The sequence below is a fragment of the Mirounga angustirostris genome, unplaced genomic scaffold (genome assembly GCF_029215605.1).
Source record: "Mirounga angustirostris isolate CCGP_5_RB_7025 unplaced genomic scaffold, mMirAng1.0.hap1 SCAF_3, whole genome shotgun sequence".
NCBI lineage: Eukaryota > Metazoa > Chordata > Mammalia > Carnivora > Phocidae > Mirounga > Mirounga angustirostris.
In genome coordinates, this window is record NW_026991711.1 from 132600767 (window position 1) to 132619064 (window position 18298).

General features: G+C 41.6%; 1 protein-coding gene across 5 annotated transcripts in view; it reads right to left on the minus strand.

The window, feature by feature from the left end:
- STK39 (serine/threonine kinase 39) overlaps positions 1-18298 on the minus strand; it is a 314903-nt gene that overhangs the window by 201511 nt on the left and 95094 nt on the right. For 4 of the 5 annotated variants that reach the window (XM_045868683.3, XM_045868682.3, XM_064586646.1 and 1 more), the window contains exons 6-8: positions 11791-11900; positions 11449-11550; positions 9219-9352 (exon numbers count right to left, since the gene is read on the minus strand). In XM_045868683.3, coding sequence (XP_045724639.1) covers positions 9219-9352; positions 11449-11550; positions 11791-11900 — 346 coding nt within the window. The remainder of the gene's footprint in view (positions 1-9218; positions 9353-11448; positions 11551-11790; positions 11901-18298) is intronic. The other variant, XM_064586647.1, reaches the window with a different exon arrangement.

The window sequence follows — 18298 nt, forward strand, 5'->3', positions numbered from 1 at the left end:
CACCTCACTAAGTGAATTCAGTCTTTCTGAAAGGTGGCAGACTGACACATCTGTGAGCTAAATCCCTGTATTTATTAAGAAGCCGTGCAAGCTGCAATATGACCCTGTCAAAGAAATTATAGTCTACAGAGTTCTATGATTCCCCAAGAGCAGCAGTTATTGCAAGGGGTTCACATCCTGTGGACCAGCTCTGTCTGCCCACTGAGGGACCCCAGCTCAAGTGTATATGCCCTCCCAGTTGTCAGGGGAAGGTAAACACAGTGGTGATTAGTAAAATGCAAACTCATTTAAAAGCATTACTGGACTGGTCTGATGGTCTCCTCATGGTGTCATTTAACCTGTTTCTCTATCCTGTATTTCCTATAGACTGAAAGTTAGGTCTAAAAATTTGACATGAAGCATGTGGGGGGAAGAATACTCCACAAATGACGCCATGCACTAGTCCCCACAGCATGTCAGGGGCACATGATGTTAGGTTACCTCACTGGGAGTGATGCCAAGTTTAACCAAGGATCCCCAGGCCTGAGTCCTCACCATTGTCAAGGTATGTTTTCCCCAATGCACTTGGCAGGTGTTCTGTTGGGTAACACTTTGGCACTGGATGAGTATTCTATTCCCTAACGGTTTTAGCATCTTTGTCTTAACTAATTTTTTCATAGCAGGTGGCAGAATGCTGATTTTCTACTTCTATCATTCCTTCTATGTTTATTAGCTAGCATTCTTCCATAAAGAATAGCTTCCTTCCTCAATAGTTCCTTCTAAAACAAGCAGCCAAACAGATAGAATCAGAGACATCTACAGTATAAGATAATCCGCAAGACAACCGTCCTGATCTCTTCAAAAAGTCAGTGTCAAAAAAAAAAAAGTCAGTGTCATAGAGGAAAAGGAGAGAAGTAAGAGAACTTTTCCAGATTAAAAGACTTAAAAAAATAAAACCAAATGCCACATGTGACTCTTGCCTAAATCCTCTCCATTTGAAGGGGAAGGGGGAGAAGCTACAAAAGACATTTGGAAATCATTAGAGATATGTGAATATGCCACGTATTAAGGCAATTTTAGGGAATCACTGTTTACTTTCTTAGGTATAGAAGAGTATTATGGTTATATAGGAACATGTTTTTATTTGTAGGGAACGCAAGCTGAAGTATTAAGTCTGTTACTTTCAAGTTGTTCAGCAAATAAAATGAAGATAAACAGATACAGCAGATATGGAAAATGTTCATAATTGTTGCATCTGTGTGGTGCTATAGAAGTAAATGCTGTACTATTTTTTACGCCTTTCATGTATTTAAATTTTTTCATAATAAAAAAATTGGGGAGGGGCTCCTGGGTGGCTCAGCCGGTTAAGCATCTGCCTTCGGCTCAGGTCATGATCCCGGGGTCCTGGGATCGAGCCCCACATCCGGCTCCCTGCTCAGTGGGGAGCCTGCTTCTCCCTCTCTCTCTGCCTGCCGCTCTGCCTACTTGTGCTCTCTCTCTCTCTCTCTAATAAATAAAGTCTTTAAAAAAAATGAAGAAATAAAAAAATAAGAAAATTGGGGAGGCGAAAGGGAAGCATTACAGAACATCAGGAGGTATTCTCTCAGGGGATGATTACCAGAGGTACAAACAGTATTAGGTTGAAAAGGGTGCAAGTTTAAAAAGGAGTCCTCAGACTTGAAAGGATTGGAAACCACTGCTTGGGAACCAGGAAGCTCCAGTAAAATGCATCCAGGGACCGAACCCACGCATGTGGAAGAAATTAGGAAACGTCTGTAAGAGCATCGCTGTCGAAACCGTGTAAGTCTACAGGGGCCGTAAACTGTCTCTCTGTGCAAAGAAGTCTTCTACTGAAATTGTTATTGCTCTTTTCCTCAGCTTCAAGTGGAATGCTGGTGAGAGGTACCTGACAAAGAACCCAGAATCAGCATATCCCCTGCAATAAACAGCTGTTAATTGCTAATTCCTGAGTACATAAAGGTCTAAACAACAGGTGGGCCACGAGTTACATTTTGTGTGCCATATCCCCTCAGGGAGCTTGTTCAAATTCATGGATTTGTACCTCGTTGAACAGGCACACTAGAACCAAAAATGTTGCTGCTATTTCACATGATTTCACTTAGTTGTTATTTTAATGTACACTCGTACTGATCATCGGCAATGTTTTTGGCCTCCAGCTACTCCAAATTCATCCTCGTTCCCTCTGTAAATATTCAGGAAGCATCCACTCTGTCAGGCATGATGCTGGGTGCTAGGCATCCCGCAGTGAATGCGACAGACGCTAACGCTCCCTCTGGCAACTTGAATCTAGCAGATAGGCGTTAGCGTGTGTGGTTAGGCTCGAAGAGGCACAGCAGACATTCAAATGCTGGAATGGAGCTCCAGGCGGAGGGGAGGGCCGCAGAGGAAACACACAGGGCAACCATGCCACGCTCTACCGAGTGAGACTTGCTGTTGTATTTGGCACCTCATTAACATGAAACAAAATTTTAAAAACCAAGAGGCATACAAAGTAACTTAGATTTAACTTTTTTAAGTGAAAAGGAGCCTAAGAAAATCAAGATGATTAAGGGACTCAATCAAGGCCACTGATTCAGTCGAAACCTTCATGGCCTTTGGTCAATTCAGTTACAACAGCCGCCCCACCCCCCACCCCCGCCACCAGTCTCTCTGCTGTGTCTCTCTTCTTCATTCTAACCCATCACCCACCTTGCTCCAGAGCTGGTTTCTATAAAAACCCGATTCTTATCCATCCTAACAGATTTCAGTGGCCAGAGAGATGCTGGCTCTTCCATCCTCGTTTCCCATCGTGCCCCTCGTGAACTCTGTCCCCTGGCTATGCTGGTACTCCTCCCTCTCGTGCTCTTTCATGACAAGGCACACAGTGCTTTTCTTCAGAAATCTTTGTAACTGACTGTCACAGCCTTGCTCATCAGTCAAGAGCCAATTTAAATGTCATCGTCTTCAGAGATACTTTGCTCAGCTCCCACAAGTAGAATTCATTGCTCCCTACTCAGTGCTCACACACCACTACCCACACTCCTATTCGGTAATTATCTGTGCCTGTGTCTTCCCACCTTGACCCCACTAGGTTATAAGCCCTTTCAAGACAGGGACCACAGAGGATTCATTTTTTATGTCCTCAATGTCCAACACAGACCAGAAAACCGTTATAGCTCGATTTCCATACCATAATCAAATATGGGGTAGAAGTGATGCTCCCAGACACTCAGACACAGAACCACAACTCTTAGAGCCAAATCTAGTCAACACCAAATTCTAAGCATCTGTTCAAGGTAGTAGGGAACAGGAGAACGATGTAATGAAATAAGACTCATGCTAACAAAAAAAAAAAAGGCGGGGGGAGTAAGTCGTGCACAGTGGAGGTCCTGAAGTGGACAGCCCCATGCTTCCCTCACTCCTCTACACCCTGCTTCCTCCTTCCACACACTAAGGGGCAGGTGTAGGGCCAACACAGAGAAGAGGCTGGGAAATGCCAGACATACCTCGAGATACAGGGCTGGGAAAATACCTTCCTTTCCCCAGCAAGGTCATTTCTATGGTGACCAAAACTGTAAAGGGGAAAGCATGCTGCAGAGAAAACTCCTTTTTCTGCACTCTCCATTCTTAGCCTTCATCAATAAATACAAACAATCACCTGAGAAATGAGAAATGGCTTAAAGGAGCCACATTCCTTCTTGTATAGGCTCAACATTTATGTTAATAGGCCATACAGGTCATACAAAATAAAAGGTCTATTCCACACACAGAAGAACTAAACAGCAGATCCTCTGTGCACTCAAATGACCTCAAGCGTCTAGAGCTTTGGAGGCAGAATCACACAAGTTGCCGAGCAATCTCCATCAGAAAGTATGGGAAAGTGGAACTGGAAAGAATGAGGAAAATGAGGGAGGAAGAAAGTGATAGCAGGCATGAGAGAAGTGGAGGTGCATGCTGCCTAACTGACTTTAGGGTTTTTGTGCTCTGTTCGCTTGCTTGTTTGTTTTAGCTTTACCCTATAGCAACCACCAGTACAGGGTTAATATGGAACTCTCGATGCTGCCGGCCTCTTAGCTGAGCACCACAGAAGAGAAAGAATTCTGCAAGCAGTTACGTCTTACATGGCTGCTAACAATTTTCAAATAATGCAACATAACATAAATACAGACACTGTTGTTCACAAGAAAAGCTAAAATCCTATACACCAGCAACCCAAATAATGGTACAGGCTATGAATGACGATTCCACTTTAAATCCTTAAAAACAGCCCCCCCGCAGTCCCTGCTCAGCAGGGACCCTGCTTCTCCCTCTCCCTCTGTCTGCAGCTTCCCCTGCTTGTGCCCTCTCTCTCTCTCTGTCAAATAAATAAATCTTAAAAAAAAAAAATCCTTAAAAACAATGCAGTAGTCTGCAAGTACCAACATTCTCAGAAGAAAATCTCTTAAAGGATTCAGTTAATACATATGGATGAATCAAAGTCCACTGAGACTTCAAATAATTTTCAAAGGATTCAGGATGAACATGATACAGCTTAAGTAGTTCTAACAACCTGCATTATAATTTCTAAAATCTCACTGACCTCAGGCAGAGCTGCATCTCTCACCCTCCCCTCCCCCCAAAAGAAATATTCAAGTTTTATTCACTTCTAATGAATTTATCTATGTGATATGCACCCTCCTGTTGCTCGAAGAAAATGCTGGTTCCTTTTACAGCTGCCATCCATAGGAAGTACATAATCTACAGGATTAGGCTCATTTTTTAAGAAATAGCAAAATGTTCTGCTATGCAAATATAAGCACCTCTTAGTCTGTGCCAATGCAGAGCACAGACTTGTCTGAGGCAAATAGCTCCAACACCCCAGCTCTCTTTAATTAGGAAAGTTCCATGAGCTCTCAGGTTGACAGAAAACACAGCTCCTTCTCAGGCAACCTGAGGGCTCCAGCACAGGACTGAATCTGTCCCGGTCACTGTTCACCTGTGATGTTTCTATTTGTTGCTAAAAAGGTACTCAGCTAGACCAGGGTTTTGGTACCTGTCAGCTGCTTTCAGATTACAAGTAGATGATCAATATGTGAAATAAATAAAAATTATCAAAAATCTTGCATTTACTCCTCAACCCACTTGAATCTGGTTTGTTTCTGAAACACTCTTCAGTGAGTCCAAATCATCCCCAAATTGCAAGCTCCCAATGGTCTCCAGTTGCTCAAGAAATATCAAATATGTAATACAGACCCAACAGTGTGGATAGAAATCGGAGGGGGGAGACGAACCATGAGAGACTATGGACTCTGAGAAAAAAACTGAGGGTTCTGGAGGGGAGTGGGGTGGGAGGATGGGTTAGCCTGGTGATGGGTATTAAAGAGGGCACGTTCTGCATGGAGCACTGGATGTTATACGCAAACAATGAATCATGGAACACTACATCAAAAACTAATGATGTAATGTATGGAGATTAACATAACCTAAAAAAATAAAATTAAAAAAAAGAAAGACATAAAGATGAATGACACAGGTTCTTCTTCTAAAAAACTTACAAACATATGAGGAAATTGGATGTGTAAGTCAATAAATGCATAGGGTGAAAGTGCTGTAAGAGACCTCAACATACTGTAGGAAAACTAAGGGTTGTAATAATTCCACTCGGTTAGGAAGAAAAAGGCAAATAGTGAACAGCAATCCCAATTCGCTGAATACTTAGGAACCCCTAGGCACTGTGCTATCCTCTTTTTTTTAAGATTTATTTATTTATTTTTAGAGAGAGAGAGAGAGAGGGCACATGCAAGCAGGGGGAGGGGGAAAGGGAGAGAGAATTTCAAGCAGACTCCCTGCCGAGCCTGGAGCCCAACATGGGGCTTGATCCCACCACCCTGAGATCATGACCTAAGCCAAAACCAAGAGCCAGACGTTTAACTCACTGAGCCACCCACGCATCCCCATGCTATCCTCTTTCAGTGCGTGATTGTATTCCATCCTCATGACAATCCTATGAAGTAGGTGTTATTAGGCCCATTTTACAGACAAGGAAACTAAGTCATGTAGATGAGGCTAGGAATCTCACCCAGATTTATCTAACGCTAAGAAGATTAATGCTTTCAAGTAAGCATTAAAAGAGGGTGGAAGGGCAACAGAGGAAGAGGAAGAACCTCTGAACAATATGAGCAAAGACAGAGAAGACAGGAAATATTCATGGTTTCTTTCAGATTTGGGTAGTAATTAAATGTTTACTTATTTAGTAATGAATACATATTTTAAAACTGCATCCTATATAATAAATTCAATATTTTTTTTCCCATTCTCATATTTCATGAACTTTTTTCCTCAAAAGAAGACATACAAGTGGCCAATAGACACATGATAAGATGCTCAATATCATTCATCATCATAGAAATGCAAATCAAAACCACAATGAAAGAGACACCTGGCTGGCTCAGTCAGAAGAACATGCGACTCTTGATCTCAGGATTGTGAGTTCGAGCCCCACCTTGTGGGACAGTTTACTTAAAAAAATTAATTTAATTTAATTAAAAAAAAAACACAAAGAAGTATCACCTTATACCTGTCAGAATGGCTAGTCAAGAAGATAAACAAATGTTGGCGAGGATGTGGAGAAAAAGGAACCCTCATGCACTGTTAGTGGGAATGCAAATTGGTGAAGCCACTGTGGAAAACAGTATGGAAGTTCCTCAAAAAATTAAAATTAGAACTACCATATGATCCAGTGATTCCACTACTGGGTATTTACCTAAAGAAAACCAAAGAAAACACTAATCCAAAAAGATAGATGCATACCCCTATGTTTATTGCAGCATTATTTACCACAGCCGAGATAGGGAAGCAACTCAAGTGTCCATTGATAGATGAATGGACAAAGAAGATGTGGTATATATATACAATGGAATATTACTCAGTCATAAAAAGGAATGAGATTTTCCCATTTGCAACAACATGGATGGACCTAGAGGATATAACGCTAAGTGAAATAAGTCAGAGAATGACAAATATCGTATGATTTCACTCATATGTGGAATTTAAGAAACAAAACAAACAAAACAGACTCTTAAATATGGAGAACAAACCAGTGGTTGCCAGAGGGAAGGTGGGTGGGGGATGGGTGAAATAGGTGATGCGGATTAAGAGTACATTTATCGTGATGAGCAATGAATATAGAGTTTTTGAATCCTTATATTGTACACCTGAAACTAATATAACACCGTATGTTAATTATACTTCAATTTTTAAAAAAGAGTCCCCAAGAATTTGGTGCACCACGAATACTCTGTTTGTTATAGAAGACAATTGCACAATAGTGAGATTAGATTATGTTATAATGAAAATACCTAAAAGAAGTCCTTAAACTATTAATATTTTGTAAATCAATAAGTTACTAAGAGAGCACTCTGAGGGGAAGACTTCGTAAGAATTCAAATATATGGTGCAAGACTCTTTTTGAGAATTTTTTTTTTAGGGGCAGTAGGGTGGTAGGAACCTAACATTTGAGCTCATATAATAAATAATTCCTGGGAAGAGTTTCAAGGTTATTAAGAAATAAGGACGGTTTGTTAAATATAATGTATGCTAATCTAATTTATTGTAATTTACAAATTCCTAAAGAAATCTGTTGTGTATCATTAGTACACCAGCAATTCTACCCTACAGTATCTTTTTCCAGAAGGGCTAGAAATATGTGACATTACACATCATCACCACTAGGTGGGATCTCAACTAGTTTGTGAATCACAAAGACCATCAGCTGTAACCCAGTGCTAACTGGGAAGACAGGTACCTCTCTCATTGGGCTCTGGAGGATCGAATTATTTCCTTGGTGATGCCAAAAATTTATGTTTGGAGACGACACCAAATACAAACGTAAGACAAACAAGTGTTGCAGAACAAAATGAGAATCTAAGAGCATTTTCACCCAATAGGAGTGTGAAGAAGTAACCTCAATGAAAGATCAGTATAACTTCGGAAGAAAAACAAGCCCCACAAATCAAATAGAAAAGGCAACTAAGATGTTTAAGCAGAAACAGCCTAATGGTGTGACAAAACAATGATCCCTTTTACAATATATAATTTCAGGATGCTTGATAGCAAACAGTCTTTCGACCTAGCTGCATGAGAATGGTGACATATAGAGAAGATTCAAAGCAAAGTCAGTAAAATGTAAAGGAATGACGAGAGTAGCTACAAAGAATGGGGTAAAATAATGGAAACTCTGTTTAATCTAGAGAATGGCTGCCTACTCAAACAGCAGATTACTGTGTAAAGAGAAAAGGCTTAGGTTTCATAAAGGATTTAAGAAGACGGGAATCCCTCCAAAAGCAGGGTCCTTGCCTGAAAAGGAAAGCTTCAGAAGAGAAAGCCAGGTTTTTACGTTTTCAAATGTAAGTATCAAACCGAACCCTTGGGCGCATGAGGTGGCCAGTGACTCCCCAGTGGCCTCTCCAGATAGGTGGTCTATGCTGACGGTATGCTAGGTCCGCACCACACACAGCCAAGCTCGACAAAGGGACTCTACCCGGGCACGGCCTGTGTGGCTCACGTCATTAACATTCTTCTTTAAGCAATAAAAGACACGGGGCTATATTATCACTAGCTGGGGTATTTCAAAGTCACAGATATTAAGAAGGAAGAAACAAACTCAGAAAACAGACACACTACAGAGCAGGGCAACAACCCCAGAATAAAGAGGAACCGCTAACGTTAATTTCAGACCATTTGCTTCTGTTTATATGATTAATGTTTCTAATGCAAAAATCTTAATCTTCTTTACTGATAATCTTTTAAACAGCACAACTTGTTCTGCAACTAAAAGGAAGCTCATGCAAAATTCAATAGCTCTGCCTGGTTTAGACTGGAGCTAGCAGGATATTCAAATCCTGAGAGGTCAGCTCAACCTACACAGTGAAGAATATTAGCTCAGTTTCTGAGTGCACCGCTGCCAATTTCTTTTGATTTGTTTTATTTCATTTCCTTCGATGACAGAGCCCATACCTAACAAACACAGTGAATCTCATTAACACTAAAAATTTTCCTCTGCCTCTCCCTCGTGCTCACTCCTCTCCCTCTCGGACCCATGCTGTCTTCCACTAACAGGTTGGAAACCAGGGGCCAGGGCAGGATTTCCCTTGAACTAGAAGTACCTTCCAGGTGTCCTCACACAGCCTTTTCCCAGCCACAAACAAAGCTTTGTCGTGATTCAAACCAGGTCATTAACTCATCCACAAAGTTCGACATACCTTTTAGAAGGATCTTTCTGAAGACACAGGGAGAGTAATTTCCTAAAGGACTTGCCGTACTTTTTCATCATTTCCTTATCCTCTATTCCTGTTTCTAAAGTGGGTGGATCGTTTTGCAAAGTCAACATTAACACCTGCAGCAGAAACAAACACCAAGACAGAATTTCAGTACAGCCTCTGCCCTAGTCGAGTTCTCAATGTTTCACAGAAGCGTTAGGGACCATCCTTGATGAGGAGGTGCTTTCCCATGATTTTAACCTTCCAGAAAGTGTGTATTCAAAGTACTCATTTCCTTTCGCGAATCTGTTCACGTGCCCTTTCACCTTTTTGTTATTCCATTGACAGAACTTACAAAATCTGTTGTGTGTGTGAAGAACGAGGTCCCAAAGCGGCCGGGACAGAACTTCTGGGAACTGGCTCCCACACAGCCTCGGGGAGCACGTAGCTCCAGCAAAGGCTTAGCGGAGGCTGGGAAAGGGGAGGGGGCGGGGGGGCGGCCAGAGCAGCAGTGAGCACTCATGTGTACAGGTCATTCATAAGTAAGGAACCGCCCGTACTCAAGGCTTCTGTTAACACACTGCCAACCCTAAAAATAAATCCACAATATCCCAGAAGGTAACACATGATTTCCTTTTTCTTTTCTTTTTTTTTTTTTAAAGAGAAAACCTACAGAATATTGCTTAAAGGCTTGGCAAAACTGTGGCAGTAAGAACGCTTAAAGTTAGCCAGAATACAAGTTCCTAAAAACCATAACCAGAGCAAAAGGCCACGCTGCTCCTGGAGGGGGGACAAAACAAAACCAAAATACAGCTTCAAATCAAAAAGGTAAAAATTCCATTCATTCACAACATCAGAATTATTTGTTCAAAAAAAAAGAGAATCTGTAGTAAACTATTGACCTATAAAAGGAATAACCCTCATTAATGCATAAATCAGCCTTAATTTATGCAAACGTTATACATGCCAAGACTCCTTTCAAACACTTTCAGATGTGTGAATAGATGAAGGATTAAAGTGACAGTTTATTGTTTGTGGAGGATAAGAGCAAACAGAAGAAAGTGGGCAAGCTGTGAAGTCCCAATAGAGCCCCACAGGACGTTGGGCTGGGGTTAGCAATGGGACTTTGGATTCGGATGGGTGGGACACACGAAGGAGTGGGGAATGAAAGAAAACAAGAAATAAGAAAAAATAATGCAGAAAAACTGGATGGAAGGGAAAATCCTGAGTTGCTTCAGTGCTTTTTCTCTACAAGGTCAGTTCAACTGTTTACACCTCAACTTTGAATATTCTGCTAACAAAATAGGTATGTATACACACACCCCTAATCTTAAGTATGTTAAAAATATGTACATAAATACAGAGAGAAAAGAACAATGTAATGAACTACGCTAAGACCTTAACAGGGATTTTCTGTGATTGATGAAATTATGAATGATTTATTTCCTTCTTTATTCTTGTTTGGACTTCCAAATTTTCCCTCATAAGAACATATTAACTTTTTATTCAGTAAAATTATTGAACTTTGTTTATCCTCAGGTTTTTCTTAATCCTCCTATATTTTTCCAGTATTTTCCTAGGAAATAGTTGAAACAAAGCCAGACTGTATTCTCTGTAAAATATCTTCATCATTTCCACCAGCTATTTCAGTCCCCAAACAAAATCTAATTGGGTCCATCAGCCCTGATACCACCATCTCAGAATAAGTGAAATAATAATGTAGGCCAGTTAGAAGAATCACAAAAATCTGAAAACACCATCCAAATGTAGGTTATTGCCTAAAAACACTGGGCTCCCTTATTTCAGATGAGTCACCAATAGGACACAGTGAGCACAGGGGTGAAATGTCACAGATCATTTAAAAAAAATGGGGGAAATCCATCTGCAAAGATGATGTCGCGGTAATCTATTTTTAGATTTTCCTTGGGGGTCTGGGGTCTTCGGCTATCAAAAGAGTAGTGACCAGCATTTGTCCCGGTTCTCAACCTCCACTGGCCAAAGTGATCGCAGTCTTCAGACAGCTCTCTGCTAAGAATGTAAAGCAAGCTTCAAAGCCGGGAACTGGACTACTTTTGAGCTATTCTGTCCACATCCGACAACATTTAACTTGGCTGCATTCCTCCATTAATTCGCCTCAGGTCTAAGAGAAAAATGACTATGTTTAAGAGAATTACAGAACAGATTCCATTAAATCCTATTTCAAGCCAGACATATTATTTCCAATAGTAATTACTTTCATAGGAGGGTATTTGTGATAAGGCGCTGCTCCTGTTGCTAATTCAATGGCAGTTATCCCAAAACTCCACATGTCAGCCTTGAAGTCATAGCCTCTCACCTAAGAACAGAAGGAGGAAAAAACACAATTACACAGTAGGCAGGTCACCCGCCCGGAAGTCCATATCATGTTGGAGGTCTACAGCAGGGATGCACAACTCTGATAGTACTTTGCTAAGGCCCACCAATCGGGAACTAAATCTTAGTTATATGATGCATTCTAGTAAAATGATTGACTTGAATGAAATGTTAATGTATTTAGTGATACAAAGCATCTTTTTTTTTTTTTTTTTTTTTTTACCTGTTCCATGACTTCAGGGGCCATCCAACACGGAGTACCAACAAATGTTTTTCTTACTTTATTCCGGGTAACATCACCCCCTGTTGCTAAGAATGCACTTACCCCAAAATCTAAAAGAAAAAAAAAATCACCCTTATTTTATGTAAGACATTATTGCTTACACATTCTGACTTTATAAACCTCTCTTTTCCTGGGGACCTTTCCAGTGATGATGAATTGTTCCAAACACCATGAAGCTCTCTCAGGGATACACCAAGGCAGTCCCGCCACCCACCAACCTACACTTTAGAGAACACCATCACGGGTGATGGGTCAGCAACCCCACCAGTCCAGAAACTCAGCACACCAAATTATATGTTCTACCAAAAAAGTATCAGAAATCATAACTAACCATAAATTATTAATTCAATAAAAATGAAAACACATTCTCAGAGCCCTAAATATAAAGGATCTTAGCTTTTTGCTAAGATTCATTTCAACAAATCATTTCTAAGAATAGCACCGCGGGGGGGGGGAGGGGGGGAAATAGCACGGGAAGCAGTAAAACCAGTATGTGATGTAGTTTCTTTTTATGTGTTTCTTTTGTTATGATTATTTTCCAGCTTAATTCCACATCATCAATGTTTGGGGAGTGGATTTTTTTTAAAGGTGGCTTGGGGGAGGGTGAAATAGAGGGGATTAAGACTACACTTATGGTGATGAGCACTGAGTAATGTATAGAATTGTTAATCATTATATTGTACACCTGAAACTAATATAACCTTGTATGTTAATTATAATTCAATAACAAGATTTAAATAAAGGATAATAACATTCATCTTCCACACTCTCATGGCGTTGCTTAAACAGTGCTGACACCTTAGGCAAAATCATAATAGCAAATCCACGAACCCAGGTACCTAAAGCCAACTGCCCAGGTTTGTACAGATGTAGCAATCAACACAAGGGAGAAGCTCAGTCAGTAAAGATTTTTTTTTTCCAACGTTTGCTTTTTGGATAATTTTCTTAAGTATAGATACAATGGTTTGTAGAATGAAATAATACTCTTCTTAACATCTATTACATACTAGAAATTCTTTTTGCAGGATGATGAATTAGGCATACTCTATATACATACACACATGTATTTATGCAAAAATGATGTTCGTTTGTGACCACAGAGAAGGAATACCTGGTGATTATTAATGCATGCATTTCTGCGTAGATTTTTACTAAAAGTTGAAGTTAGTTAATAAGTACCAGCTACTCAAGGCTAATACAGACCTACAAGCTAGAGCCAACTCAAGGACAGCTCAATAAGCCGGTAAATGGTAATTTAAAAAAGCAGTCAACACCTCAAAATGCTGCAGCCAACTATGTACCCTGAGCCCCTTCAAATTCCTCTCCTATAATTCTCCTTTGTTGGTCCCCTTTGATGACTTGCCAGGATGACAGCAATTACCAAAGAACAACATCAAGCACAAGCCAAGGTCAAAATGTATTAGCATTTGCTTTAGGCCTTCAATATTGTGATGCGGTAACACTGTAACCAGTTCCCGGAGTTGAAATATATTGACTGTTTCATTTTATTTACATTTACATTTACTCAACTCCCAACAGGATTTCAACTACAAGTAAAAGGAATAAAAATTGACAAATGTAGTCTTTGTTCCAACTGCTCCTCTCATGTTAATATTGAGCAAAAGCATATTCTGAAAATGCTATATAATTTAATTTGCACATATGTGCCAAACTCTAAAACTCTTTGAATTCTTATATTTCTGAGGGAAAAATGAAGCCTTGTGAAAAGAAATCTCTAGAACCAGTGAACCAGTGTCCTGTGGGTAGGAGCAAATAAAATTCATGTTCTTACAGAAGAACTAGGTGAATTAAATTATTTGTAAGCATCTACTATATTTGGCTAGAGGAAAAGATAACATGATCGGCTTTGAAAAATATTAATTTCAACTTAACTTATATTTCTGAAAAGTTCAACAATGAACCCAACATTCCATTTCTATTAAAATAATTTTGTAACAAGGGTGCCTGTGTGGCTCAGTCAGTTAAGCATCTGCCTTTGGTTCGGGTCATGATCCCAGGGTCCTGGCTCCGCACTGGGCTCCCTGCTCAGTGGGGAGTCTGCTTCTCCTGATCCCTCTGCCCCTCGCCCTGCTCATGCTCTCTCTCTCTCAAATAAATAAAATCTTTAAAAAAATTTTTTATAACAAAATCCTAAGTACATATCATCTGTAAATAAGTAAGAATATGAGTAGAAGTTGCTCTAAGGAAAAACAGATTTTTTTTAATGCAGTTGAAGCAACTCTACACGCCAGTCTCTCCTAAAAGATATAATCAGAAAAAAATCCATAGTTAACATTAAATTTAATTCCTTAAAAATACCATATGATTACATTAGACCTTTTTAGAGATGAAAAAAGAGCTGAAAAGAGTTGTATAGTAGCAATATATTATGGACAATACCCCTTCAATATATCCTTCATGATTCACATATTTATTCATAGCCTCCACTTAGAACACTCACTTTAAAGCCATAAACAGATGCTTAAATGTCTTTAAAGCTCAAAACAAAAATTCTAGAAGCAGAAAATACCAATCCTAACATCTACTCACGCTTATGACTCGAGTACATACATAAGTGGCTTCTATGGATTGCCAATGTGTATACATAAAGATTTCTATGTACTGAGAGACGACACTTTGACCGAAGTACATAAGGTACGTGTGTAAAAAGGAAAATTGCTCTATTCTGTCCAGACCACGTGCATAGGATGGTGAGAACGAGGGCGGGGAGGGGCAGAGCCACTGAAAAGAGTCCTTATTTGCTAAGAGGGACGTCTATACTGCCGAAGGGAGTGCAACAAGATACACTTGGGTCAGAAACCATAAACGTCTGTCTGGCAATATGGAATCAAAGGCTCCACATAGAGTTAGCCAGTCCATCTTCCTGCCTCCGGGAATAGCTGCATCTCAGACCAGAAAGAATGCTGTCAGCGTAGGAACTGAAAGGCTCCCCTCACATCTTTTGAATCCACCCACTTAGTGGCAGCCTCCTAAACCCCCACCTTCCTCCGGCTTTCTCCAGGACCATGCCCTGGCAACCAGGCCTTCCTCGGTCACACACCTGACTTCTCCCTCAGAGGGTCTTAAAGGCCTTCTCCTCCCCAGAATAAAGTCAAAATCCCTCAGCACAACATGCAAATCTGACTCCCCTTTTTCCCTCTCCCGCCTCAGCTGCCCCTACTCCCAAATTCAGACCTTGAGCCTCCCCCTGCTGAAGGACTCACTGGTTATCCCCAAGATCCATCATCAGCCCTGCCGTCCAACTGGCCCCTCACAATCTGCCTGTGCACCCAATGCTCTGTCGTCGTCCAGGTACGCTGTTCCCTCCGCTAAGCGTAGCACGGTCAGGAGAGGCCGTTCTGCACATCCCGATTAAGAACGGCAGCAAACTTGACATCCTGACTCTTGGCGCCTTGGGGCTTTTTCACAGCTGCCTCTATGTTAGGGTGTGGTTAGTCTGATGTGCATCCAAGACCTTTGCCTCATTTGTGGTACGTGATTAAGTCACTCTGGGAATAGTCTTATTTGTATATACGTGAATGTTGAGCCCCCGGGCAGACCTGCAGGGTTTGCGGTATTAGCCACCTGATGTGGAGAGTGGGCGGACCCTCCAGGAAAGAGCATGGTCCTCACCGGCAGGGGCCATGCTGCTCCGCCAACCACTTAATCGGGGCTTCTGGGCCTTCCTACCAGCTTTCTCAGTTCTGCTCATTTTATATTACGTTCATATGGCTAACACTCTCCTGCTTCTTTTCCCCATGTATAAATCTGCTTTCCAACAAATGTGAGGTCGATCGATAAGCCACTATTCTCTGCCTTTGAAGTGGGGTGAGGGTTAAGCATGAACATTTTTACAGTGGTAGATATAAAATATGAGAAAAATAGGTTTCCTGGCTTTAAGCCTTGACCAGCAAGGAGAGGGAGGCCAGGAAACAATGAACAGAGCTACGCTGTGCTGTCTGTGTAGATAGGGGAACTACGGGCTGTCATAGTCATGACAGGGGCCTCGGACCACCTGGCCTTCGAGAAGAGGTTAAGACCTGGATAGGCAAGCCTAAAAGGACATGGCATTCCAGACAGAGAAACAGCCTGAGCAAAGCACAAGTGTTGAGCCAAGAAGAAAAAGTGTGTGACAGTTGAAGGGTCGAACAGGCTCAAATACCTAGAGGGGCCAGGCAGGAATAAGGCGGGGGAGGGGGTCCTGCACAGCAGCAGCCCAATCTCAACCATTAAAGGGCACTTGATACTTAGTGTCAGCACAGGGGGACGCTAGGCAGTGCTGGGCCCTCCCCAGGAGCCCATTCTCAGTGCAGGCTGCTTCTAGTCCATTGGAAAAGAAAATCACCAAAGAGGAATAGGGCCTGGCGTGGCCCATGTCCCCATTTTCCCAGAGCAAGCCAAATACCAAGATCTTTACGTAAAACCTCTCTTTTCTGTTATTGTTGGCAACAGATTCGCTTAAAAAAAAAATTGGAAAAGCAAAATAGAGCAATTATGCCTCCCTGGTTTAGCCTGCAAAACGAATCTGCTAAGCTGCTGTGAGGCCTAAAATTTACTGAAGGTACTTTAACATACATCATATGCAGTATTATATTCGTGAGACCCAAGTGGTCAACTGGCATTCTGACTCAGAATGCCCAGGGCCGGAAGGTTCTGGTCGCATTTGATTAAGGATGCCGGAAGCAGCTGCTAAAAGTATTTCTGCTATCTGTAAGTGTAAATAAGTATGAGCCAGGTGAAGGCCCAAAAGGGGCTATTATTGGAGAATAATAATGCCAGTCACCTGTTGGCAGGCATGATGCATGTGAGAAATAAGCCTTCTCAGATGAAAGTAAAGGTAGTTAGCGCACAGAGAATGGCTAAAATATTTATTTTAGCTAACCTCGCCACTCTTGCATGAACAAAAAGAATCCAGCCAGGCCCAGGAGTAAGCTAAGTCCCTCCCCAGTTCCAGGTCTAGCTTGATTCTACACGCCAAGTATACATGTACGAGAAAATTGCATCTGGAATTTTTTGCCAAAATTAGTCTGCTTCACGTGGATTTTTCACTCACCTAGAAGGACAGAGAGCAGGAACTTCCTTGAGGCTACAGAACAAACCATGAGAACTCTTTAGGGGCTTGCTTACCAATGAATAGCAAAATTCAGTCTGAAACTTGATTTCCTTAAAACCTGGGAGTGGCGTTGCAGGTAAAGAGCCAACCCTAACCCTCACCTGCCTCCAACATCTACAACAGCTACTAATACCTAGAAGGAGGAACCTGAGTCGCACATGAGAAATTGGCTCAGGTTAATTCAACACTTGGCCAGAGAATAATGGAATCAACACTGGATGGCTCAGAGCTTCCTAAAATGTACTCAAAACAGGTTACAACAGATCAGATCCCTTGAGACCTGCCAGCAGCTGGCTGGGGGTCTTGGGGAGCGGGAGCCACCACAGACGCGGGGCCCCCTGCCAGCTCCTTGCTTGAGTCAGTCTCTTTTCCCCAGTGGCCACGGTCTAGAAAAGCAGGGAAGCACCGAGACTGTGGAGGAGCCCAGCTACAGAGTCTAAGAACCAGGGAAGGGAGGGTGAGCCTGATCCGCGTGACCCCCCGGACCACCGCGGCGCTCGCTCTAGCCAAAGAGGAAATCTGGGGAAAGGACTCACGCAGGGATGTTCAGGAGCAAAATCAACAGGGCCTGTACCTTTAGAAAGACTCTGGAAGTGGAAAGGATTAGACAAATTCTTAGAAAAATATGATGATTTAGTGGCTATTGGAATTGAAGGAGAGGAAGGAATTAAAAAGATTGTCTTGCCAAAGACCACATACACAGCAAGTTATCGAGGGTCTGGATAAAATCCACAGCCCTTCACAGAGGAGTTAGCCAGTTAGCCCTGGTTTCCTTTTTGAGAAAATTCAGTGTATTTTTCTGTACTGAAAAGGAAACGCAAGATGGAATAATGGGGTTAATACTCCACAACTCTTGAGCTCTTCCCTGAGTAAAGATCAAGTTGTGATTACCCAACACAGAAAAACTCGTTTGAGATTCCCTGGTTAATCCGAAATGTCATATTTATATCATCAAAAACAATCCCTTCACAATTTGGTTTGACTCCCAGATTTTTTTATTTATTTTTTTTCTCACAAGAGACTCTTAAGACTTGACTGGCAAAATTGAAGTGTGCTTCTAAACGCCCAGGAACATTTTCAGGGCTGCCAGCATCCAACCTTCCTGAGTCCCCCGGGTTTCCTTAAAATGCCATGCCACCAATGTTGGATGAATGAAGAAGCATGTAAAGAAGAACGTTATGATTTAAATAATGCAAACTATATAACCGTGGGTATAAAACAGAAGCAAATATTTTCTTAACAGCAGACTATGGAAAGTTGTTTTAAACAGCATACTGAGGGGCGCCTGGGTGGCTCAGTCGTTAAGCGGCTGCCTTCAGCTCAGGTCGTGATCCC